This window comes from Schistocerca gregaria, chromosome 1, assembly GCF_023897955.1.
Source record: "Schistocerca gregaria isolate iqSchGreg1 chromosome 1, iqSchGreg1.2, whole genome shotgun sequence".
NCBI classification, from domain to species: domain Eukaryota; kingdom Metazoa; phylum Arthropoda; class Insecta; order Orthoptera; family Acrididae; genus Schistocerca; species Schistocerca gregaria.
Window position 1 is genome coordinate 258,919,376 of NC_064920.1, and position 25,441 is coordinate 258,944,816.

Below are 25,441 nucleotides of genomic sequence, written 5' to 3' on the forward strand. Positions count from 1 at the left end.
AAGAGACTGCCTTCAGAATTATGTAATTATGTGCATAGAAATGTTTATACAAGGATGTATCATAAATTCATTATTAGAATTTCCCATCGTTCGGTTCACTTTTAAAGATGTCTTCTCTGTATTCCCAGAACTACCCTCATCCCAACGGCTACAGCTATTCCAAATACTGTCATTATTTAAATCTATAAAAGTGGGAAAGCTTCGCACGGCTCCCCTGGTAATAGAATAATGAAGTCAGTTAACAGTCAATTATATAGGAAACCAAATAAGTTACCGCATTACTGAGATAGAGACATCAAGCTTCATGAGGTTATACGCGTAGCACTATTAACAAAAACTAAAATAATAGAGCTAAAAATATAGCAAAAGTAGAGGTTCGTAAAACTATGGCTGTGACGTCTCTGCTGTACGGGAGCGAAACGTGGATTCCCACAAAAAAAAGGATAAGAGCAAAATACAAACAGCTGAAATCAAATTTCTAAGAACAGTGAAAAATTCCGCACGTCACAATCGGATGAAGAAATAACAAATTAGAGAAGAACTGAATGTTAAACGGATAAGCAACACAGTAGAAAAATGTAGAAACAGGTGGAATGAACATGTGAGCAGAATGCCAGAAGAAACAGTGACAAGAAACTATTGAGATACAGTTCGAGAGGAAGAAGAAACATTCGGAGGCCCAAAATGAGATGGGCTTAATAGTAACCTTTAAAGAAAAAGAACAGATGGTTGGCTGGGACTGAAGGTGACGGTGATGATGATAACTCCGAAGTTCTGAATATTTCATTCCCTGTAGATATATCTGGTACAAGAACATACGGAGAACAGAACGGGAAAAAGATGGTCGGAAGAACGCAAGGGAGAACACAGTGAACGTATGAAGAGAATTTGGGAAGAACGAAGAAAGAAGAAGAAATCATGGCTACTCAAGTTCAATCGTTCTCTCAAAAGGGATTATTCGAAAATAATAATATCTGGTACTAACGCAGGATCCCTCCTGATTCGAGCCCTTCTGTGGAGTGATCACAGGGGAGTGGGACAATAACACATGCATGAACAAAACAGTGAAGGTGCTTCTAAGACCACCTTCCCCTCCACCCCTCCCCACCCCACCAGTTCGGCAACACACTCAGTGCCAGCCGTCCACCGTCGTTGAACACTTAAAAAATGTATCAATATAGAGACAGCCAGTCACTCATTACTGGGCTCCGGCGTGATGGCCATCCCTTTCGCATACGGCATAGCGCCACTCAGGTCAGTAGTGTCGACATGACTGTGTCGCTCACCAGCGCCTAGGAATAGATAGAGCCTGGATTATAATGTCATAAAAAGCAGCGAAATATGCAGGCATTTACGACCTAAAACTGATATAAATATGAGCTTAAAAATAAAATATGACTTTATATAAGTTTATTTGATTTGATTTTAACAGGAGAGCTAAATCAGCTTAGGTCTAACCCGCCACTGCCCCCACCGAAACTAGGTTTATTGTGCGGTATCGCTCCCTGTATATCTAGTAAAGCCAACCAGTGCCCTTAAATAGTGCAAGGAGTCCCTCTACCAGTTTTTTGTTAGACACATTTTCTTCAGGTCTAGTGGTCCCGAAGATTCTATATCTTTTACTCTCCAATGCCATGCATTCAAAGATTAGGTGTGATGCAGTTTCTTCACCCTCATCACAGATCCTACATTTGGGGTCCTCTTCCATTATACCCATTGTGTGTAGGTGTTTTTGAAGTTCCCATGGCCGGTCATCAGTCCAGAGACTGGTTTGATGCAGCTCTCCATGCTACTCTATCCTGTGCAAGCATCTTCATCTCACAGTAGCTACTGCAGCCTTCATCCTTCTGATGCCATCAGTGAGTTTGATCTCTTTCCTGTTCAATCCCAGGACTACAGAGCTTCCTTTAAGACATGGCTTGGGCATCATTACCTTACCATGTTTTTGTTTATGGATCTTGGTCCTGTTTCCTAAGCCAGTTCTGTAGTTCTAATTTGATCGTAGCCTTGGTGATTGTCCAATAAATGGAGTTGTTGCCCCCATCCTAGCCAATCTCTCGGCTTGTTCATTGCCACAAATCCCTGAGTGGCCAGAGATCCACACTAGGTACACCCTATTGCTTCCCCCTAGCTCCACCAGAGTCCTGTGGCAATCTGTAACAATCTTAGATTTTTTTGCAGGAGCTGCCGATGATTTCAGGGCTGCCTGGCTGTCTGAATAGATGTAGATGCTACGATCATTGTAGCACCTACTCATACTCTCCTCCACACATGCCCTGATTGCAGTAATTTCGGCTTGGAATACAGAGGCCAGTAAGTTTATTTAAAAACATTGTTGATTTTTTACACACACTCTAAGACAAAAAACTACGCACCGAGAAGGAATTGTTCGAATGGGGCAGGAATCGGTCGCTGTGATTCACATGTACAGACAAACAAATGATTAAAATTTCAGAAAAATTGGATAATTTATACAAGAGAAAAAGCTTCACAAATTGAGCAAGTCAGTAAAGCGTTGGTCCACCTCTAGCTCTTATGCAGGCTTGGTATTGATTGATAAAGTTGTTGCATGTTCTCCTCAAGGATATAGCGCCAATTTCTATTCATTTGGCGCGTTATATCTTCGAAATCCCGAGCTGTTTTGAGAGCCTCGCCCATAATATTCCAAACGTTCTCGACTGCGGAGAGATCCAGCAACGTTGCTGCCGAAGGTAGGAGCTGTTTTGAGAGCCTCGCCCATAATATTCCAAACGTTCTCGACTGGGGAGAGATCCAGCAACGTTGCTGCCGAAGGTAGGATTTGGCAACACGAAGACAAGGAGTAGAAACTCTCGCCGTGTGCGGACGGACATTATCCAGCAGAAATGTAAACCCGGAATGGCTTGTCTTGAAGGGTAACAAATAGGGCATAGAATATCCTCGATGTACCGCTGTGTTGTGAAGCTGCCATGGGTGACAACCAAAGGGTCCTACTATGAAATGAAATGGCATCCCAGACCATCACTCCTGACTGTCGAGCCGTATGGCGACGACAGTCAGGTTCGTATCCCACTGCTGTCCGGGGCGTCTCCACATATGTCTCGTCTTCACTCGTCATCGGGGCTCAGTTTCAATTGGGACTCATCGCTGAAGACAACTGTACACCAGTGAGTGAGATTCCAGGCCGGACACACGTGTGCGATATTTATCGTGTCGGAACCTGCTATTATTGGCTTCGAGAGCGTTATGTCGACTCCTGTCGGCGAACCGACTAGTATTTTATGCTGCTTCTCCATTATAGTCCCAATAAATAAGGCTTCTTACAAGGGAACCTCCCCATCGCACCCTCCTCAGATTTAGTTATAAGTTGGCACAGTGGATAGGCTTTGAAAAACTGAACACAGATCAATCGAGAAAACAGGAATTTTGTGGAACTATGGAAAAATAAGATAAATATACCAACTGAGTAGGCCACGCGCAAGATAGGCAACATCAAGGATAGCGCGAGCTCAGGAGCGCCATGTTCCCGTGGTTGGCGTGAGCAGCTGCGGAACGAGAGGTACTTGGTTCAAGTCTTCCCTCGAGTGAAAAAATTACTTTCTTTATTTTCGCAAAGTTATGATCTATCCGTTTGTTCATTGACGTCTCTGATCACTGTAATAGGTTTAGTGTCTGTGTTTTGCGACCGCACCGCAAAACCGTGCGATTAGTAGACGAAAGGACGTGCCTCTCCAATGGGAATCGAAAACATTTGATCACAAGGTCATAGGTCAATCGATTCCTCCACAGGTAAACATGTCTGAAATATTCTATACGACACTGGTGACGGCATTCTCGTCCAAAGTAGCTAACAGTCAACTGCCAGCCAGGGAAAATCGTTAGCAGGAATACTCTCTTCCGTGCGCTGTAGCCGACTGACGTCGTGTGTTTCGATGTTTGTTTAGGTGTAGCGTCCCCATACTACGGCGCAGTTACCTCGCATCGGACGGACAGACAATAATTGTCTGAACATAAAAAATTAAACTTTTCACTCGAGGGAAGACTTGAACCAAGTACCTCTACGTTTTTTTTTAATCTCATTTGGTTCGCTTTTTTGTTCGTTGCATCTGCTCTGGGCGGATATCGTAACACATCCGTTTAAGTTCGTTGTTCATCGACTAACTCAGTTTTTTTATTACAGAGGGCAGGTAACCCTCTGGCCGAACACGCTGAGCTACCGTGCCGGCTAAAGTTCAAATGTGAGTGAATGGAGGATTTCAAAAATGTGTGTGAAATCTTATGGGACTTAACTGCTAATGTCATCAGTCCCTAAGCTTAGACACAACTTAATCTAAATTATCCTAAGGACAAACACACACACCCATACGCGATGGAGGACTCGAACCTCCGCCGGGACCAGCCGCACAGTCCATGACTGCAGCGCCTCAGAGCGCTCGGCTAATCCCGCGCGGCGTACCTCTCGCTCCGCAGCTGCTCACGCTAACCACGGGACCACGGGAACCACGGCGCTCCTGAGCTTACATTATCCTTGATGTTGCGCGTGGACTACTCAGTTTGTATATTTTGCTTATTTTTTTTCATAGTTCCACACAACTTCTTCCTGTTTCCTCGATTGATTTGTGTTCAGTTTTTCAAGGCCTATCCACTGTGCCAACTTATAACTAAATCTGAGGAGGGTGCGATGGGGAGGTTCCCTTGTTAGAAACTGTTGTGTCTGTTTGCGACATTATGAGCTGAAACATTGTCACTTAAGTAGTATTATCATGTTTTTATTCTTGTGTCCCATAATAAGGTACATTTGGGGGGGGGGGGGGGAGGGGGCGTCTTAGAGGGACCCATTGTCGTTTTATTCACGCATGTGTCAGTGTCGTAACGCCCCACCCCCTCCACTCCCGCTGTGATGACGCCGCAGGAGGGCGCGAAACAGGAGCACTGAAAAAGTATAAATACCCTTTGCTGCCTCGAATCACGTTCAAATTTCTTCGCAGCTATAAACCAGAGCAAATGGACGGCCGCGCTACACTCCAAAGGAGTGCGATCACGTTCAGGGGATTGCTGACCCACGCTGTCCTTACAGAAGCGTTGAATCGTTTGGGAGTGCCAGCAGTGTTGTGAGGATAGTTATACTGTTGCCCGTCGGACTGCAAGCTGTCGTTTTCCACCGCGAAATGTGGGGGAATCAACGCCCCAGGGGAACGAGTGGTTTCATTTATGCCACTCCCTGAAATCTTTTCGTGTCTATACCGAGCGCCGGTGCACATAAAATATTTGCTCGTCAGCCATCCATAAAAAAAAAAAAACCGCGTGATCTCTACGTTGGACGTGCAGTGCTGACCTCCATCGCAGAGGCGTCAAAAGAAGAGGTGAAATACGGGTAAGAGAGAGGACCTCCCAATCGAGTGACAGGTCCACGAAGCGTTGGGCAGAATTGTGGTGAAATTTGGTCCCAATGTGACACCATTAACCCAAATTACACCTTACATGAACTTCAGAGCTCTGGCTTTTTTTCGAATGTGTCGACACCGTGATGTTTGAAGCGTCGCTGAGACCGAGAGTGCAGTTGCAGCGCGGTACGCTTTTGTACCGTTACAGAAGAAGACTGTAGGTACCTTTCCAAGTTCTGCGTCGCAGTGCGAGACAAACACTGGCTTTCGGAAACGTTGTCCTTTTATTGTGTTGTGCAGTGTATTATCCACCTCTGCTGCCGGCCGCGGTGGTCTAGCGGTTCTAGGCGCGCAGTCAGGAACCGCGCGACTGCTACGGTCGCAGGTTCGAATCCTGCCTCGGGCATGGATGTGTGTGGTGTCCTTAGGTTAGTTAGGTTTAATTAGTTCTAAGTTCTAGGCGACTGATGACCTCAGATGTTAAGTCGCATAGTGCTCAGAGCCATTTGAACCATTTGAACCACCTCTGCTAAAGTACAGTAGCCAGTTAATGTTTTCCTTACCATAAGACAATAAGCGTTTTGCAAAGCTGCACCTGCTCCCCACTCATATCCCATTGAGTCCTTCCTCCCCTCTGCTCCGTTTTTTGCTCGTGCATCAGTTATTTTGTCCATGTAACATAACAGTGTTTTGGCCACCCGATTTTTATACTTTTATTATCTGAGTTCAATGTAATACAAGGTTCGTTTGTCTAGAACTTCTTTGGGTATTTCATTTCATACTGCTTGTGTTTTTCATAAAGATACTGAATCGTAAATGATCGCATATTTTCATAAAGACAATCTTTGCACAGCTATAAACTGTCGCTGATGTTGTGTGGACTGCCTGCCGGAGTGGCCGTGCGGTTCTAGGCGCTTCAGTCTGCAACCGCGTGACCGCTACGTTCGAATTCTGCCTCGGCATGGATGTGTGTGATGTCCTTAGGTTAGTTAGGTTTAAGTAGTTCTAAGTTCTAGGGGACTGATAACCATAGATGTTAAGTCCCATAGTGCTCAGAGCCATTTGAAGCATGTTTTGTATGGACTATCTGTTCTGTTTTAATTTGTCTAAGGATGGCTTGCGCTCTACGACCTATCAGATAAATACTCTAGGACATCAGTACTGTATACTGAGCGAGACAGAGCAGTGGTTAGCATACTGGACTAGCATTCCGGAGGGCGACGGTTCAGATCCGCGTCCGGCCATCCTGATTTAGGTTTTGCGCGATTTTCCTAAATCGCTTCACGCAAATCTCGCGGTGGTTCCTTTGAAAGGGGACGTCCGGCTTCGTTCCCCATCCTTTTGTAATCCTATGGGACCGATAACCTCGCTGTTTGGTCTCATCCCCCAACCCAGCCAATTATCAATACTGTATATTTCAGTTTTTAATATGTCTATGTTCCTTCAAGTAGCGATGAATATTGCACAGATTTGCTTGTCAATCTGTAAATAAATAAATCATTACCTTTTTTATTTTAATAGCTTAAAAATTTAACACATTAAAGGAAGTCTGGCCCTAAAACATTATTTCGAATCTTTCCCTTTAGATTTACTACTTTCTCTTTGATCTTCTGTGCTTCAGTTTCAGATTCTATAATGTTACCCCGTAAAAAAGTTCGACAGTCCAATAAGCGCCATAGAGCAATAATCTGAATGGGATTGACATTTGAGAGCGAAGGTGTCAACGTATCTCTATCTTCAGGAGGGAGGTAGTATAGAGAACATTTCTATACCAAAACTGCCAATGCAGTTAAAAAGAAAGGGGTATACAGATTTCCGTATGGAATTCCTTGACAAGATTCCTTTGGAGTGGTAACTTGATAACAAATTGGCTGAAAGAAGAGTGTGTTGTTGGATAAACAGAAGCTTAGTCAGGTGGCTCAATGGTTGAGAGTTCCTCCTTCAACGTCTTCTCAACTGATTTCTTCCCCATTGTTTTACTGGAGTAGAGAGCCGCCTCAAAGGGATTCCAACATCGACATGACGTTAAACTGTAACCGGCGCTCCCTAAATTCCACTCCGCTATCACAGACAGCGTGTGGCACTAACCTTTCTCCAAACGTGAGCAGCTTCGCCAGCTGCTCCCCGTTTGCGGCCAGCATGATGTAGGCGTCGCAGCCGTCGTGTTTTACCTGGTTCAGGACTGGTCCCCCATTGAACTCCCACTCAGACAACTCCTCGTTCTCTTCGACCAGCACCTGCAAACAATACGTGTTTATTGGAGGTAGATACAGAAAAATTGTATTACAAAATGCGAGAGCAAATAATTTTTCCTAACCTTGTAATAAGGCAGGCTCCTTATTTTCTTGAAGAATGGATAAGTAAATACATCCTGGTACAACGGATCGGTCAGTATGGCCAGGCAGTTGAGATCACTGGCCAGGGGTGTCGTAATGGCGACGAGAAGCTTGTCAAGGCCTCCTGCCTCTGTCCGTTCCCTCAGCATGCGGGCCATGCGGGAAGACCTGCAACAGGAGGCACTCAGGTTCATTCTGAGAGTTTAGGACTACTGCAAACTAGCATATCTGTAGGTAGCAGGGGTAAAATACAGGGAGCGAAAGGCTATTTACAATTTGTACAGAAACCAGATGGATGTTATCAGAGTCGAGGGACATGAAAGGGAAGCAGTGGTTGGGAAGGGAGTAAAACAGGGTTGTAGCCTCTCTCCAATGTTATTCAATCTGTATATTGAGCAAGCAATAAAGGAAACAAAATTCGGAGTAGGTATTAAAATCCATGGAGAAGAAATAAAAACTTTAAGGCTCACCGATGACATTGTAATTCTGTCAGAGACAGCAAGGGACTTGGAAGAGCAGTTGAATGGAATGGACAGTGTCTTGAAAGGAGGATATAAGATGAACATAAACAAAAGCAAAACGAGGATAATGGAATGTAGTCGAGTTAACTCGGGTGATGCTGAGGGAATTAGATTAGGAAATGAGACACTTAAAGTAGTAAAGGAGTTTTGCTATTTGGGGAGCAAAATAACTGATGATGGTCGAAGTATAGAGTATATAAAATGTAGACTGGCAATGGCAAGGAAAGCGTTTCTGAAGAAGAGAAATTTGTTAACATCGAGTATAGATTTAAGTGTCAGGAAGTCGTTTCTGAAAGTATTTGTATGGAGTGTAGCCATGAATGGAAGTGAAACATAGACGATAAATAGTTTGGACAAGAAGAGAATAGAAGCTTTCGAAATGTGGTGCTACAGAAGAATGCTGAAGATTAGACGGGTAGATCACATAATGAGAAGGTATTGAACAGACTTGGGTAGAAGAGGAGTTTGTGGCACAACTTGACAAGAAGAAGGCACCGGTTGGTAGGACATGTTCTGAGGCATCAGGGGATCACAAATTTAGCATTGGAGGGCAGCGTGGAGGGTAAATATCGTAGAGGGAGACCAAGAGATGAATACGCTGAGCAGGTTCAGAAGGATGTAGCTTGCAGTAGGTTCTGGGAGATGAAGCAGCTTGCACAGGATAGAGTAGCATGGGGAGCTGCATCAAACCAGTCTCAGGACTGCGGCCACAACAACAACATTATGAGATTCTGTAAAATGATAACCGAACACCCGCTTCAATGGGCCATGGAATAATTCAATTCGAAAGTGATCACCACGCGTGTTGAGACAGTTATCCCATTGGGGACGAGACAGCCAGTTTCTGGTTCGTAGAAGTCGGTGTGTCGCTAACGGGTCAGCAACCGCACCCTCTCGTGCACTTCTTCGTCCGACTGAAACCGATGTCCACGTATGTCTTTCTTCAGGTCGCAAAAGATGTGAAAATTAGGCTGTGAAAGATCCGGGCTGTGCGGGGGTTGTTGCAATATTTCTCAACCAAATCGCTGATGCGTAGCCTTCGTCCGATTGCCGGCGTTGTCGTGGATCAGAGGCTGATTCCGTCCGAGGGCGTTCCGACAGCTCGAGATTAAACGGCATAGCCGACATTGGAAACATCCGATATCTCCCCAGTCAAAGAAATCCAGACCTGTTCTCACAAGTTCCGTGTAGGTCATATGATGTTCTCGTCCGACCGCAAGGGCCCCCTGCTCGTCGTGTTCCTCGAGCGTGGAATCACAATCAGTGCGCAAGACACTGCAGAAACTGCGACGCGGCATAAAGTCGAAATGTCCAGTTCTGTTGTACAATAGCACTCGCCCCCATACTGCCAATCGGACGAAAGCTACGTTTCGCCGATTTTTCACCGTGGGATTATCACATCTTTCGCGACATGAAAGAAAAGGTGCGTGAACGTCGATTTTCATTTCACTGCTCTTAATAAACAACTACTGAAAGAATATTAGATAAGAGCTTCTCAGCCAATCATATCTGCCCGGCTGGAATCCAGATGGCTGAGTACGTCCAAAAAAATGGTTCAAATGGCTCTGAGCACTATGGGACTTAACATCTTAGGTCATCAGTCCCCTAGAACTTAGAACTACTTAAACCTAACTAACCTAAGGACATCACACAACACCCAGCCATCACGAGGCAGAGAAAATCCCTGACCCGCCGGGAATCGAACCCGGGAACCCGGGCGTGGGAAGCGAGAACGCTACCGCACGACCACGAGATGCGGGCGAGTACGTCCAATAGCACTGTTATCAGGTCAGTCATCCTAAATACACTACTGGCCATTAAAATTGCTACACGAAGAAGAAATGTAGATGATAAACGGGTATTCATTGGACAAATATACTATACTAGTACTGACATGTGATTACATTTTCACGCAATTTGGGTGCATAGATCCTTAGAAATCAGTACCCACAACAACCACCTCTGGCCGTAATAACGGCCTTCATACGCCTGGACATTGAGTCAAACAGAGCTTGCATGGAGTGGACAGGTACAGCTGCCCATGCAGCTTCAACACGATACCACAGGTCATCAAGAGTAGTGACTGGCGTATTGTGATAAGCCAGTTGCACGGCCACAATTGACCAGACGTTTTCAACTGGTGAGAGATCTGGATGGTACGCATTTCTCCTCCTTACACGAGGCATCACAACAACGTTTCACCAGGCCACGCCGGCAGCTGCTGTTTGTGTATGAGAAATCGGTTGGAAACTTTCCTCATGTCAGCACGTTGTAGGTGTCGCCACCAGCACCAACCTTGTGCGAATGCTCTGAAAAGCTAATCATTTGCATATCACAGCAACTTCTTCCTGTCGGTTAAATTTCGCGTCTGTAGCACGTCATCTTCGTGGTGTAGCAATTTTAATGGCCAGTAGTATATTACGTCGCAAAAAGCTGCCGGTAGCCTTGTTTTTTCTGTACCCAAATGTTTGATCTGAATTCAAGTTCGGCGTCAAAAATGTTCTGTCTGTTGGGGCCTCTTTCATATAGATGTAGCTTAGTCTGATTTAATTATATCCACGTTGAGACTTGAAATTGTAGGATGATGACTTGTAGGCTTAGTTTGTGCTTAAGAGGTTCAATTAATTTAAAACTATTGTCAATAAATCATGGTTTCACATGTATGGCCTTATGATGCATTATGTCCATGTCTTTCAGTTTGTGATATGCAGAGTGATCCAGCTGACCCTACCGATGACATTTTATGCAACCCGCAGTGTTATATATGGCTTCAATAAACCACGCGCGAGATTTTCATACTCTGTCGCTGGCTACGCACGAAGTATTAGTCATACAGAAAAAAATGTAATGTAGTTAAATTTTGTACTGCGAAATTTCTTTCCTGGCGGCCACGGTTTTCGAGTTATTCGTGAAAAACATACAAAAGTGAGATCAAACGCTCCTCCACCCCCACACACTCATCCCTCACAGTCAGAATTTCTAGTATGTTGTTCGTGGAACTCCCTGCCACCACTGTACAAAAATTTTCGAATACACGAACTGTTCCTGATATTAGACCTTTTTTGGTCTCTGTTCATCGGCCTATTACGCTACCTGCGTAGTAGGCTATATTCCGTTACATTATTAATTTAAACAAGCCCGAGAGGGTACTAAAAGAAAAACCCTTGTTACACTACATCCACGTGATTACTCTGCTATGAACAATAAAGTGCCTGGCAGAGGGTTCAATGAACCACCGTCAAGTGCTGTCTCTTTACCGTTCCACTCTCTCTCACTAAAACTAACTACACTAAAACTAATTACGTTGAAGTTCGATCCAAAGTTAATCCTCACCAGCACCGTAGTTTCTTAGTCAGAAGGCCTGACGAATAGAACAGTGTAATAGTTTATTTTATGCAGTTAAAATTCCCAAATTCGTTAGACAAAATTTATATAAAAGTCAGTTTTACACTTTGTAAGTGCTCGACCAATCCGATGGCGTACTAAGGCCAGTCAATGAAAACCAAAACGGGTAGCATGTGGGAAATAATTCGTAAAATTGCAAATTTTTGTACGCTAATAGAAGTGAGTGCCATGAACAACATACTAGAAATCTTGAGAGGTGGCGATAGGTGGGGAGTCGAAGTTCTTTTTAATGTCACTTTTGTATGTTTTTATGAATGACTTGTAAACTACGACCTGTAGCGAGAACGTATCCAACTACAAAATTTAACTACATTAAAAATCCTACAAAAGTTCTTATTCATTGTTCTGCAGGACTAATCGTTTTCGCGTAGCGAGCGAGAGAATGTGAAAGTCCCGCACTTGTTTTATGAAGGGCAGATATACACTGAAGAGCCAAAGAAATTGGTACACCTGTCTAATGCCGTGTAGGGCCACCGCGAGCTCACATAAGTGTCACACCACGACGTGGCAGGGACTCGACTAATGTCTGAAGGAATGCTAGAGGGAATTGACGCCATGAATCCCGCAGGGCTGTCCATAAATCCTTAGGAGTACGAGATGGTGGAGATCTCTTCTGAACAGTACGATGCAAGGCATCCCAGATATGCTCAACAATGTTCATGTCCGAGGAGTTTGGTGGCCATCGGAAGTGTTAGAACTCAGAAGAGTATTCCTGGAGCCACTCTGTAGCAATTCTGGACATGCGGGTTGTCGCATTGCCCTGCTGGAATTGCCCAAGTCAATCGAAATACACAATGGACACGAATGGATGCAGGTGATCACACAGGATGCTTATGTTCGTGTCACCTGTCAGAGTCGCATGTAGACATACCAGGAGTCCCACATCACTCTCGCTGCACACGCCCCACGCCATTACAGAGCCTCCACCAACAGTCCCCTCCTGACATGCAGAGTCCATGGATTCATGAGGTTGTCCCCATACCTGTACACGTCCATTCTCTCGATACAATTTTTAAAGAGACTCGTCCGACCAGGCAACATGTTTCGAGACATCAATAGTCCAATGTCGGTGTCGACGGACCAGACGAGACGTAAAGCTTTGCGTCGTGCAGTCATCGAGGGTAATCAAGGGTACATAAGTGGGCCTTCGCTCCGAAAGCCAATATCGATGATGTTTCGTTGAATGGTTTGCACGCTGACACTTGCTGATGAGCTATCATTGAAATCAATTTGCAGAAGGGTTGCACTTCTATCTCGTTGAGCGATTCTCTTCATTCGTCGTTGCTCCCGTTCTTTCAGAATCTTCTTCCGGCCTCAGCGATGTCGGAGATTTTATGTTTTACCGGATTCCTGATATTCACGGTACACTCTGAAATGGTTTTACGGGAAAATCGCCACTCCATCGGTACCTCTGAGATGCTGTGTCGCATCGCTCGTGCGCTGACTGTAACACCACGTTCAAACTCACTTAAATCTTGATAACCTGCCATTGTAGCAGCAGCAACCGATCTAACAACTGCGCCAGACACTTGTCTCATACAGGCGTTGCCGACCGCACTGCCGTCTTCTGCCTGTTTACATATCTCTGCATTTGAATCCACGTACCTATACCAGTTTCCTTGGCGCTTCAGTGTATCACTGAGGGTTGTATAACACGACATCGTTAGGGGCCGCTGAATCGCAGTGTATATAATAATATGGCAGGCCTGGACATTGTGTATAATAAGGCCGCACAAATGAAAGAATGATTTATTGACTGTATGGCTTCAATTTGAATCAGTTCGGTTACAGGTTTGTTTGACCCAAGGGAGAACGTCACAACGATCTGAAAGGAAGATTTGGTTTAACATCCCGTCAACATCGAGGTAATTAGAGACGGAGAGCATTCTCGGATTGTGTCAAGGATGGGGATGAAAACTGGTCGTGCAGTTTCAAAGGAACCATCCCGGAATTTGCCTGGACTGATGTAGAGAAATCACAGGAAACCTAAATCTGGATGGCCGGACGCTGGTTTGAGCCGTCGTCCTCCCGAATGCGAGTTGCCACACCTCGCTCGGTGTGACCTGAAAAACCTGATTTGGCAGTACAGCAGGATGTGAGTGAGGGTAGACGAGACTATCTAAGCAGAAGAAAGTTAAATGGAAATGGATCTGGAAATACGTGGGAGTGGCACGTAGGTGAAAGTTGGAAGGAGCAGCCAGTGTGATTACGGGAGGGATACGGGATCACTCAAGGTAATGGATGTCTTTAAGGACAGTTGTGACATATTGTTATAGGGTGACGGTTGGACGAAGATAGTTGTTAAGATGGAGTGGTTTGTCCGTGGGGCGAACGTGGACAATCATTTCGTGGGAGAAAGTTTAGCCTTGCGCTTGTAGCAGTATATGGGTAATATAAGCTGCAGTTGCTACGTTGGGATGGAGGCTGTACTTAAGAAGGCAGTCCTGTCGTATTTAATTGTTATTTACATTCCCTCGCTCCTGTCCTAGGGAAGAGAGAATAGCAACGGTCATGTTCTCACTCTTCGTCTTTTGGTTAAAAGAATTAAAAGACAAATAATAATGCAAGACGTGAGTAAATAGTAATTATATGAGTTTGATGAGTTGAAACTGAAATGAGTGTTCCTGGTAACATTTTCTATCTGAGGGATTTGGATGCAGATCTGATTGGAAAAGAAGCTGTATAATAAAGGATTTGGTATGAGTACTGGGCAGAGTCTAGAGACGGAATGTAGATGTTGGGAAGTGGGTAGTATTGCAGTTATTCGGGTCAAAGGTGGAAAGTAGTCTTCACAGAGTTGATGCATCTTATGAATAAAATCGTAGTCCAGGAAGGAGAACTGGTTGAAATTACCGTGAGAAAGGACATGGGGTGTCTGAGAATGCAATAAAGTGAGTCGAGTAGATATAGTCGAGTCAGCAGGCAAGGTTCTCAATCATGTGAGCCCACTTTGAGGGATACATAGGATTTACAAAAGTGTTACAGGTGTCCGAAGGGACGTGGAAACTTTTGAGGTGTGGTAGAAAGGCGCACAATAATTTTGCTCCTAGTGGTAGCTAAAAGCAGTGGCGACTTTGCGAACGTAAAGTATCAATACTTTTCGTCCAATGCCGCGTCCCTAATGACAGTAACGAGTCAATTCCTATCACAATTTCTGTCGTTTGTCTGGACTGCCAACGCCAACCATAGACTAAAGAGAAAAATATGTGTCGTGAAAAAATTGTTCGTTCAACAAATATTTCATCTAGAAACAAATCTTGGGCGCCACACTTGCTTAGGAAAAGTGCCAAACGCCCATGAAAAGACTCAGAATAAAACTTCCTGGCAGATTAAAATTGTGTGCCGGACCGAGACTCGAACTCGGGACCTTTCCCTTTTGCGCTTTAGCATCTGAGCTACCCAAGCTCTCCCGCGAACCTTCGCAAAAGAGCTTCTGTAAAGTTGAGGTACTGGCAGAAGTGAAGCTGTGAGGACGGGACGTGAGTCGTCCTTGGCTAGCTCAGATGGTTCCCGCCACGGTAGCTCAGCGTGTTCGGTCAAAGGGCTGCTCGCCCTCTGTAATAAAAAAAAACTACGTAAAGGAAACAACGATCAGCTTGAACGGATGTCTTGTGACGGCCGCCCAGACCAAATGCAACGAACAATACCGAAAAAAAAGATGGTAGAGCACTTGCCCACGAAAGGCAAAGATCCCGAGTTCGAGTCTCGATCCGGCACACTTTTTAATGTGCCAGGTAGTTTCATATCAGCGCACACTCCGCTGCAGAGTAAAAATCTCATTCTGGAGACTTAGAATAGTAATTTTCACGTTATTATGCCAGTCAGAACTTTTACTAAATGCTGCACAACACGTAAAAGTGACACAGGCACATGACGCTATTTTCCAACATAGTCACCAACTCTGTCTCAACAAAGGCCGGAACGTTCTATCCGTTGTTCAATTCCTAGACAATAGAAATTCGCTCCTGGGTCACAGAGCAATTCACGAACCGCTGTGTGGACATCATTATCATTGTAAAATCTCTTGCCCCGTTCGACTGCCTGGACATTGTGGTTGACGTCGATGGCCCTCCTTTCCGATCAGCATCACCGGGGTATGTGTGACCTTGGTCAAATTGCTGGCGCTGTTTCACAACGGCTTGACGCATCATTGCATTTGACCAACATACTGTATGCAATTTAGACGCTGTGGCCCCAAGAATCGTTCTGTCCCGTGTACTTCAACTTTGGACTGCATTTCCAGTTGCTGTGCCGTTTCACTCCCACAATGTGAAGCGTCTGTTACTCGTATCGCAGCAAAACAGTGTTTGCAGGAAATGCGGAACATGTACCTTATGAGCAAACTTGGCTGACACTCCTCAGTGACTGATGGGAGGGACTGTAAAGGCATTTCCCATCTACAGCCGCTCGCATTGGGCACTGTGCCGAGTGTCAACTTAGTTTGCGCGAATTATTCTCTTCAGACGATGTGCCACTCTTGTTGTGCGACGCTCTTAGCGTTGATGACAGCGCCCGTACGAAGTCCCGATTTTTACATAGTCCATTCTAGTCACTGTCACGAATGATGATGATAATGATGATGATGATGAAATGATGAGGACAACACAAATACCCAGTCTCCGGGCAGAGAAAATCCCCAACCCCGTGGGGAATCGAACTCAGGACCCCGTGATCTAGAGGCAGCAACTCTAGCCACTAGACGCTCTTAGCGTGGGCCGACATGCCTAATTTTCTTTTTGAAGTATCTGCATATTTGAGCGACAGCTTCTTTGCTTACAAAACGCACCAACTTACATGTTGGACAGACGTCTAAGTCGCTGAATACCGTCCGGCAGAGTTTCGTTGCCAGTGATGGAGAGGCACACGTGGGCGACACTGCAAACGAGTAGCAGCGACGGCCAGGCGGTGTTCCCGGCCATGACTGGTCGCCCTGTCGCTCAGCTCACATGGGGATCTGCCTCTCTTACTAATGCAGCGGACACGGCGGCCTGACATTTACCCCTCTAAAATAGTCAGCACCACAATTAAGCGCGCGTGTCCAGGTAAGTGGCCCGCTCTGCGTGACTGGCAGTTCCGTTTCCACTTCCCTCTAAAGAAGAAAACAGGCTTTACCACTTTCTTGGAACTCTTCGTGGCGGACCACTACTACTCTGAGGCTATGTTGAAGCACCGTGTCTTCACAGATCACTGATATTTTCATATGACTAGTATCGCCTATTGTCGAAATTCGACCAATCGTGTTTACAAAGTAAAGAAATCCACTCCCTTTATTTAATGAACTGGAATTTATTCGTATGCAGATACTAATTTCTTAATTGAACAAGTTAAGATACACTACTGGCCATTAAAATCGCCACACCAAGAAGATGACGTGCTACAGACGCGAAATTTAACCGACAGCAAGAAGATTCTGTGATTTGCAAATGATTAGCTTTTCAGAGCATTCACACAAGGTTGGCGCCGGTACCGACACCTACAACGTGCTGACATGAGGAAAGTTTCCAACCGATTTCTCATACACAAACAGCAGCTGACCGGCGTTGCCTGGTGAAACGTTGTTGTGATGCCTCGTGTAAGGAGGAGAAAAGCGTACCATCATATTTACGACTTTGATAAAGGTCGGATTGTAGCCTATCGCGATTGCGGTTTATCGCATCGCGACATTGCTGCTCGCGTTGGTCGAGATCCAATGACTGTTAGCAGAATATGGAATCGGTGTGTTCAGGAGGGTAATACGGAACGCCGACCTGGATCCCAACGGCCTCGTATCACTAGCAGTCGAGATGACAGACGTCTTATCCGCATGGCTGTAACGGATCGTGCAGCCACGTCTCGATCCCTGAGTCAACAGATGGGGACGTTTGCAAGACAACAACCATCTGCACGAACAGTTCGACGACGTTTGCAGCAGCATGGACTGTCAGCTACCATGGCTGCGGTTACCCTTGACGCTGTACCACAGACAGGAGCGCCTCCGATGGTGTACTCAACGACGAACCTGGGTGCACGAATGGCAAAACGTCATTTTTTCGGATGAATCCAGGTTCTGTCCACAGCATCATGATGCTCGCATCCGTGTTTGGCGACATCGTGGTGAACGCACATTGGAAGCGTGTATTCGTCATCGCCATACTAGCGTATCACCCGGCGTGATGGTATGGGTTGCCATTGGTTAAACGTCCCGGTCACCTCTTGTTCGCAATGACAGCACTCTGAACAATGGACGTTCTATTTCAGACGTGTGACGAGCCGTGGCTCTACTCTTCATTCGATCCCTACGAAACCCTACATTTCAGCAGGATAATGCACGACCGCATGTTGCAGGTCTTGTACAGGCCTTTCTGGATACAGAAAATGTTCGACTGCTGTCCAGGCCAGCACATTCTCCAGATCTCTCACCAATTGAAAACGCCTGGTCAACGGTGGCCAAGCAACTGGCTCGTCACAATACGCCAGTCACTGCTCTTGATGAACTGTGGTATTGTGTTGAAGCTGCATGGGCAGCTGTACCTGTACACACCATCCAAGCTCTGACTCAATGCCCAGGCGTATCAAAGCCGTTATTACGGCCAGAGGTGGTTGTTGTGGGTACTGATTTCTGAGGATCTATGCACCCAAATTGCGTGAAAATGTAATCAGTTGTCAGTTCTAGTATAATATATTTGTCCAATGAATATCCGTTTATCATCTGCATCTCTTCTTGGTGTAGCAATTTTAATGGCCAGTAGTGTATTTAGTTCTTACCTGAATGGCAAAGAACATGCAATGTCAATTTCATAAAAACCTAGCTGGGCGTAACATGGTGGGTGACTACGTAGAAGTCGTTGGACCTGGTTTCTGAGAAAAAAAATGTTGTGTATCTTAAACTGATATACTGCACGTAAAACCGTGTCTGAAATTTTTATCTAGTAACTGACCATAGCAAATTCTGGATTGTAGCTATAAATATTGTCGAAATAATTCTTTAGTTTTTCTATAGTTGACTACGAAGTCTTTCGCGACGGAGACCTTGCATAAAAAGTTCTCGGTTTACTAGCCGCGTCAAATTTCGATAAAATTCCGAGCTTTCGAAATGTCTTCCAAAATGCCTTCACAAAAGAAGACGAAGTAAATATTGCAGAATTCGAATCGAGAACAGCTGCCAACATGAGTAACGTAGAAGTAAATATCCTCGGAGTAGTGAAGCAACTCAAATCACTTAATAAAAGCAAGTCTTCTGGTCCAGACTGTATATCAATTAGGTTCCTATCGGAGTATGCTGATGCATTACTCTGTACTTAACAATCCTATACAACCGTTCGCTCGAAGAAAAATCCGTTCCCAAAGACTGGAAAGTTGCACAGGTCACACCAATATTCAAGAAAGGTAGTAGGAATAATCCACTAAATTACAGCTTATATAGTTAACGTCGATATGCAGTAGGATTTTAGAACATATATTGTGTTCGAACATTATGAATTAACCTCGAAGGAAACGGTCTATTGACACGCACTCAACGTTAGTTTAGAAAACAACGTTCCTTTGGAACACAACTAGCTCTTTATTCACATGAAGTGCTGAGTGCTATTGACAAGGGATTTCAGATCGATTCCGTATTCCTGAATTTCCGGAAGGCTTTTGACACTGTACAACACAAGCGGCTTGTAGTAAAATTGCGATCTTACGGAATATCGTCTCAGTTATGTGACTGGATTTGCAATTTCCTGTCAAACAGGTCACAATACGTAGTAATTGACGGAAAGTCATCCAGTAAAACAGAAGTGATTTCAGGCGTTCCCGAAGGTAGTGTTATAAGCCCTTTGCTGTTCCTTATCTATATAAACGATTTGGGAGACAATCTGAGCAGTCGTTTTCGGTTGTTTGTAGATGATGCTGTCATTTATCGACTAATAAAGTCATCAGAAGATCAAAACAAACTGCAAAACGATTTAGAAAAAATATCTGAATGGTGCGAAAAGTGGCAGTTGACACTAAATAACGAAAAGTGTGAGGTCATCCACTTGAATACTAAAAGGAACTCGTTAAACATCGGTTACACGATGAATCAGTCTAATCTAAAAGCCGTAAATTGAACTAAATACCTAGATATTACAAATACGAACAACTTAAATTGGAAAGAACATACAGAAAATGTTGTGGGGAAGGCTAACCAAAGACTGCGTTTTATCGACATGACACTTAGAAAATGTAACAGACCTACTAAGGAGACTGCCTCACTACGCTTGCCCGTCCTCTTTTAGAATACTGCTGCGCGGTGTGGGATCCTTACCAGGTAGGACTGACGGAGTACATCGAAAAAGTTCAGAGAAAGGCAGCACGTTTTGTATTATCGCGAAAGATGGGAGAGAGTGTCACAGAAATGATACAGAATTTGGGCTGGAAATCATTAAAAGAAAGCCGTTTTTCGTTACGACGGAATCTTCTCACGAAATTCCAATCACCAACTTTCTCCTCCGAATGCGACACCGACCTACATAGGGCGGAACGAGCGCCACCATAAAATAAAGGAAATCAGAGCTCGTACGGAAATATATGGGTGTTCATTCTTTCCGCGCGCTGTAAGAGATTGGAACAATAGAGAATTGTGAAGGTGGTTCGATGAACTGTCTGCCAGGCACTTAAATGTGGTTTGCAGAGTATCCATGTAGATGTAGATGTAGATGTGCTTCCGTCATCTTCGTCAGGGGTAAAACTAACTGTCGTGGACCAGTGAGGCTTGCGCTTTTATAAGCAGTGGACGGCTTCTCATTGGCTGGATGACGATACATTTTTAATTTTTAATCTGGACACATGGCAATGAGGCACTGCAGCAGTTTGTTCATCATTTGAATGGTATACAGCGGAACATAAGATTTACAAGGGAGGTGGAGCAGGATGGTAAGTTACCCTTCTTAGATGTGTTGGTGGAGCGAAAATCAGATGGACGTCTCGGACATTCTATGTACAGAAAACCAACGCATACAGATTTATATCTAAACGCACGTAGTTCTCACCACCCATCTCAAAAGAAAGCTGTGCTGAATACCTTGGTACACAGAGCAAGGACTATTTCGTACAAGGACCATCTCGGCTCCGAGATTAACCATCTGACGACGATACTCAGAAAAAAGGAAGAAGTGGATATTCTGATTGTGATGTCAGATTTACTCTGTCGAAGAAATCTAGGAAGGACGCTGTTCGAACAGATCAAGAGGACCAACACATCGCGCGGCTACCATTCTGCGGTGCAACGATCATCAAGATCAGTAGAGTCCTGAACCGGCAGGGAATCAGACCAGTCTTCCGGCCACCCAGGAAGATTAAGGAAATGTTGCGACCCGTGGAAGATAATCTCGACCTGTGGCATTTACAGCATTCATTGAGAGTGTGGCAAAAATTATCTGGGCCAGTCTATAAGGACTGTTGCCGATCGCTGTGTGGAACCTCAGCGTCACCTGAAATGCAAGTATCTAGAAAAATCAGCGGTGGCTGAGCACAGTTTGTTAAATAAACATAAGATTCTATTCGATGAAACAAGAATACATACGCTTCAAACTGTCGGGACTCTGATAAGGGAAGCAGTTGAAATTAGACTATGTAAAAATAATTTCAACAGAGACTCTGGATATGCACTCAGCAATGCATGGAAGTACGCAGTTGATAAAGAAAGAGCGCAGAGTGAGACTTCTTACATTCCTCGCAGTTGTCCGCATGTTGCAATGGATGGCGCTGAAAGCAACGCTGGGTAAAGCGCGCAAAGAAAATCTGTGGACGTAGAGGCCGCCACCTCTGTTCTCTATAATTGTTCGATCATTTCAAGTGAGTCTTTGATACAGTCCATCAAAAAATAAATTCAGTGTCATCGGCAGCAAATTAACTTTTCTATTACGACAACACAATGTGAATACCGTTGTACCATATAGTTACCTCACATGTACTGCATTACAAAAACCTACACTGCAATTTCTTCAAGTCGCATTTACAACTCTCAAAATCATTTGCAATTACATTCAGTGAACATTTAAATGTATCTTTAAAAATAAGAATGAAATTATCATTATCAATAACAGTATTATTCCTGTTATTTCATCCACGCAAATATTGTCTCTGTCTGGCACTTTGTCTTTTAGTCTGACTCTTTAGCATTTTTCCTTCCAGACATAAATATATTTTCTATATAATAAGAGAGGTTGGACGTCTAGTTACTCCGAATGGAGAAATTGAAAACAAGGAACTTACTTCAAATTTTCTGATAACATTGCCAAATGACCACAAAGTTACTCTTACAGAAAAGTAAGCGAAATAACGACGCCAATATAGAACGTTATTTACAGGATTCGTTACAACAATATTTTCATTTCCACGGCTGACATCATCGACGTAGCAGTTGCCACAGTGTAGCTGCCATGTATGCGTGTGTTTGCAAATGAGCCATCTGATCATGAACGTCACTAGAATGCGATTTCACGAAACATTGTTAATTTGGTGTGTCATCTCTACTGTAGCACCTGATCGTTACGCAAGGCCCATGTTGAGGGCACTTCCATTTTCGATGTTGATGCATTGGAGATTTTAATGCTTGATACACAAGGTATCATCAAAGTTCCTTTTACCATTCTTAGCTGCTAAGTACACGTATGACTTTTTTTCCTTATGGACTTCTATGGCAAAGTACCTTTTGAATTTTATAAGTTTATTGCACTCCTGGTATAATTAATATTAAAAATAGATACTTCAGTTTTCGTGTTCACATATGACTCAATCTGCATTTGCTTCTTTTAATGTTTGTTTTCTCTAAACGCTTGCAGAGTCCTCTTTGGGTAAAATCTCGACATTTATACGCACCAACAAAAGTTTTGCATCACTCCTTCATTTCGAAATTCATGGCACAGAAAACCAAAATTAGCTGTGAGGCATGCTTATGTGTTCATTTGCGTGTGACCAGATTACAAAATTTAAAAAAAAAGTGTGTTTCCCATAGAGATTTCTTTTCAGCGCTCCTGAGCAACGTTAATACGTGGTGCAACGTTCCCTCGCTCGGATACAGGCTCCAATCCACCGTAGTATACCATCCATGAGATCATCAAACCAGCCTTGGTCCAAATGGTAAGTTCAGAAAATTCGGATCTTTTGTGAGGTACCCCACTCCTTCTCCCTCCCTCCCCAACCATCACTCAACTTGAGTATTTGCTGACTGGATTATCCCTGCTTCGCTCACAAACTTTCCTCACCGCGTCAACGTGACTGCATCGATACAAAGCGTCACTCAATCTTGCAATGGTCAGTGGTCATAATAATTTGGATCATCAGTATGCGCTGACTGAGATAGTCGTATTTCGGTCTTCGCTATCCTCTAATTGCGGAAAAAAAGTCGAGCGTGGATTTAAACCTCATATTCGCATTCACATGAATGATAGTTCCATTTCGTGACTGAAGATTTAGATTTATGTTTACTGTGCTTTTTCCCTAAATCATGTTAACACATCCCTATTCTTTGTAATTACTTCCCCCTGACACAGGTCACGGCAGGCTTCCCATCAAATGAAGTGTGTCTCACAAGTTCACTTTCAGTTTCAGTGGAAGACAGCAGAGTGCGCACTGATAAGAAACTTCCTGACAGATTAAAACTGTGTGCTGGACTGGTACCTGAACCATATACCTTTGCCTCTTGCAGACAAGTGCTTCACCAATAGAGCTATTCAAGTTGTAAGTAGGCTGTTTAGGTTTTCTTATTGGTAACGCTACATAGCGCTCGGTATGAAAAAATCACTGGCTGTGCCGTGTGCAGTCTGTGTTTAGTCTGCATTGTTGTCTGCCATTGTAGTGTTGGGCAGCGGCAGCTGGATGCTAACAGCGCGTAGCGTTGCGCAGTTGGAGGTGAGCCGCCAGCAGTGGTGGACGTGGGGAGAGAGATGGCGGAGTTTTGAAATTTGTAAGAATTGGTGTCATGAACTGCTATATATATTATGACTAGTGAGGTAAATACATTGTTTGTTCTCTATTAAAATCTTTCATTTGCTAACTATGCCTATCAGTAGTTAGTTAGTGCCTTCAGTAGTTTGAATCTTTTTTTTAGCTGGCAGTAGTGGCGCTCGCTGTATTGCAGTAGCTTGAGCAACGAAGATTTTTGTGAGGTAAGTGATTTGTGAAACGTATAGCTTAATGCTAGTCAGGGCCATTCTTTCGTAGGGACTTTTGGAAGTCAGATTGCGTTGCGCTAAAAACTATTGTGTTTCAGTTTAAGTACAGTCTTGTATAATTGTTCTAACGGGACGTTTCATAAAGTACGGCTCACGACCGCTCGTGACAGTTTTACTTCCGCCAGAACCTCATTTCCTTCCTTCCAAACTCCACAGAAATTCTCCTGCGAAACTTGCAATACAAGAATTCCTGGAAGAAAAGATATTGCGCAGACACTAAAATTCTTCTGGGTATTATGCAGCGTCATTGCTAAAAACTAACAACAATAATAAACTAAAACCGACGTTTCGGCCGAATTGCAACGGCCTTCCTCACGGCACGACTGGTTTTGCATGGGGATAGGTGCTTCTATCTATTACAGACTATCGATGTCTGACATCACTGTTGTAACGCTTTTAATTGGCCCTGTAATATTATTGGCTAGTCATGACGTAAGGGAAGATGGAAAGAAAGAGGCTTTTCGTGGATGTCCACGTCGTCAAAACCAGTCGTGCCCTGAGGAAGGTCATTGCAATTCGGCCGAAATGTCGGTTTTAGTTTATTATTGTAGTTAGTTTTTATCAAAGACGCGGCATAATACCCAGAATAATTGTAATTGCTACAACCAATGTGAAGTTTAGAAGGTGGGATGACGTACTGGCGGAAGTAAAGTTGTAAGGGTGGATCGAACGTGAGTCGTGCTTGGTTGGCTGTCAGTACAGCAAATGCCCGTGAAAGGCAAAGGCCGTGGGTTCACCTCCCAGTCCAGTACACTATTTTAGTCTGCCAGGAAGTTTCAGTACTTGATGTACCTTTGGTATCTCTGATACATGACTCTTAGCAGTTCGCCCTTTACACCCATCGGAAACCGCTTCCAAAGCAGTCAGAGCGAATTCCAGCTGTTTACGAACATCAACTAACTCATCGTGTTCCTGAGAAGAGCAGTCACAGTGGGATTGTATTTTCACTGGTGCAGAGTTTAACCGCACGGTAGACAATTTTAATTTCATTTCACAGATTTTTTTTTTAATTTCAGGAAGTGTTACACAACATGAATGGCAAGCTGCCTTTGAAACCCGGGGCTACAACACCCAAGGAACTCATCCGTGTAAATCATCATTAGATGCTACAGGCGATGCTTTATTGATGCAGCCATCGTCCTTGGCTCCGCGCCATCTGCAGTTTATTCTACTGAAAACATTTTGTAATATGAATGTTTGGGCGTGCCTCTTGATTTTTTTCCCCAGGATTTTTCATTCCAGGATGTTTTATCAAGTTGTTATGTCGAATTGGGTGTCCAATTAGTTTAGTTTTTCTTCTCTGTATCATGTTAATCAATATGCTTTTATATTTAATTTCTTTTAGTATTCGTTCATTAGATTTCCTTTGCGGCTCTTTTCCAAAACCACAAATCAACTGCTTCTGACACTTTTCTTTTCTTGCCCTCAGGGTACATCTGTCACAACTGCAATGTAAAATGGTCCAAACAAATACCTTGATGAATTTCTTGCCTCTTTCGATGTTAAGGTGGTTGTTTAATCATAAATTACTCTTATTTCTCAATGCAGCTCTTCTTTGAATATCCATTAAACCTCTGATGTTATCTTTTGTCGAACTTCCCAAGCAGGGAATCCGTTTAAGCCTTCTTGTAAAAGCC

The 25,441-nt window shown here is 44.0% G+C and overlaps 1 protein-coding gene across 1 annotated transcript in view; it reads right to left on the reverse strand.

Annotated features, from left to right (window-relative positions):
* Window positions 1–16,544, reverse strand: part of LOC126341660 (glutamate receptor ionotropic, delta-2-like) — a 161,706-nt gene extending 145,162 nt beyond the window's left edge. The window contains exons 1-3 of the mRNA XM_050001793.1: window positions 16,420–16,544; window positions 7,681–7,867; window positions 7,452–7,600 (exon numbers count right to left, since the gene is read on the reverse strand). Coding sequence (XP_049857750.1) covers window positions 7,452–7,600; window positions 7,681–7,867; window positions 16,420–16,544 — 461 coding nt within the window. The remainder of the gene's footprint in view (window positions 1–7,451; window positions 7,601–7,680; window positions 7,868–16,419) is intronic.
* Window positions 16,545–25,441: the final 8,897 nt, after the last annotated feature.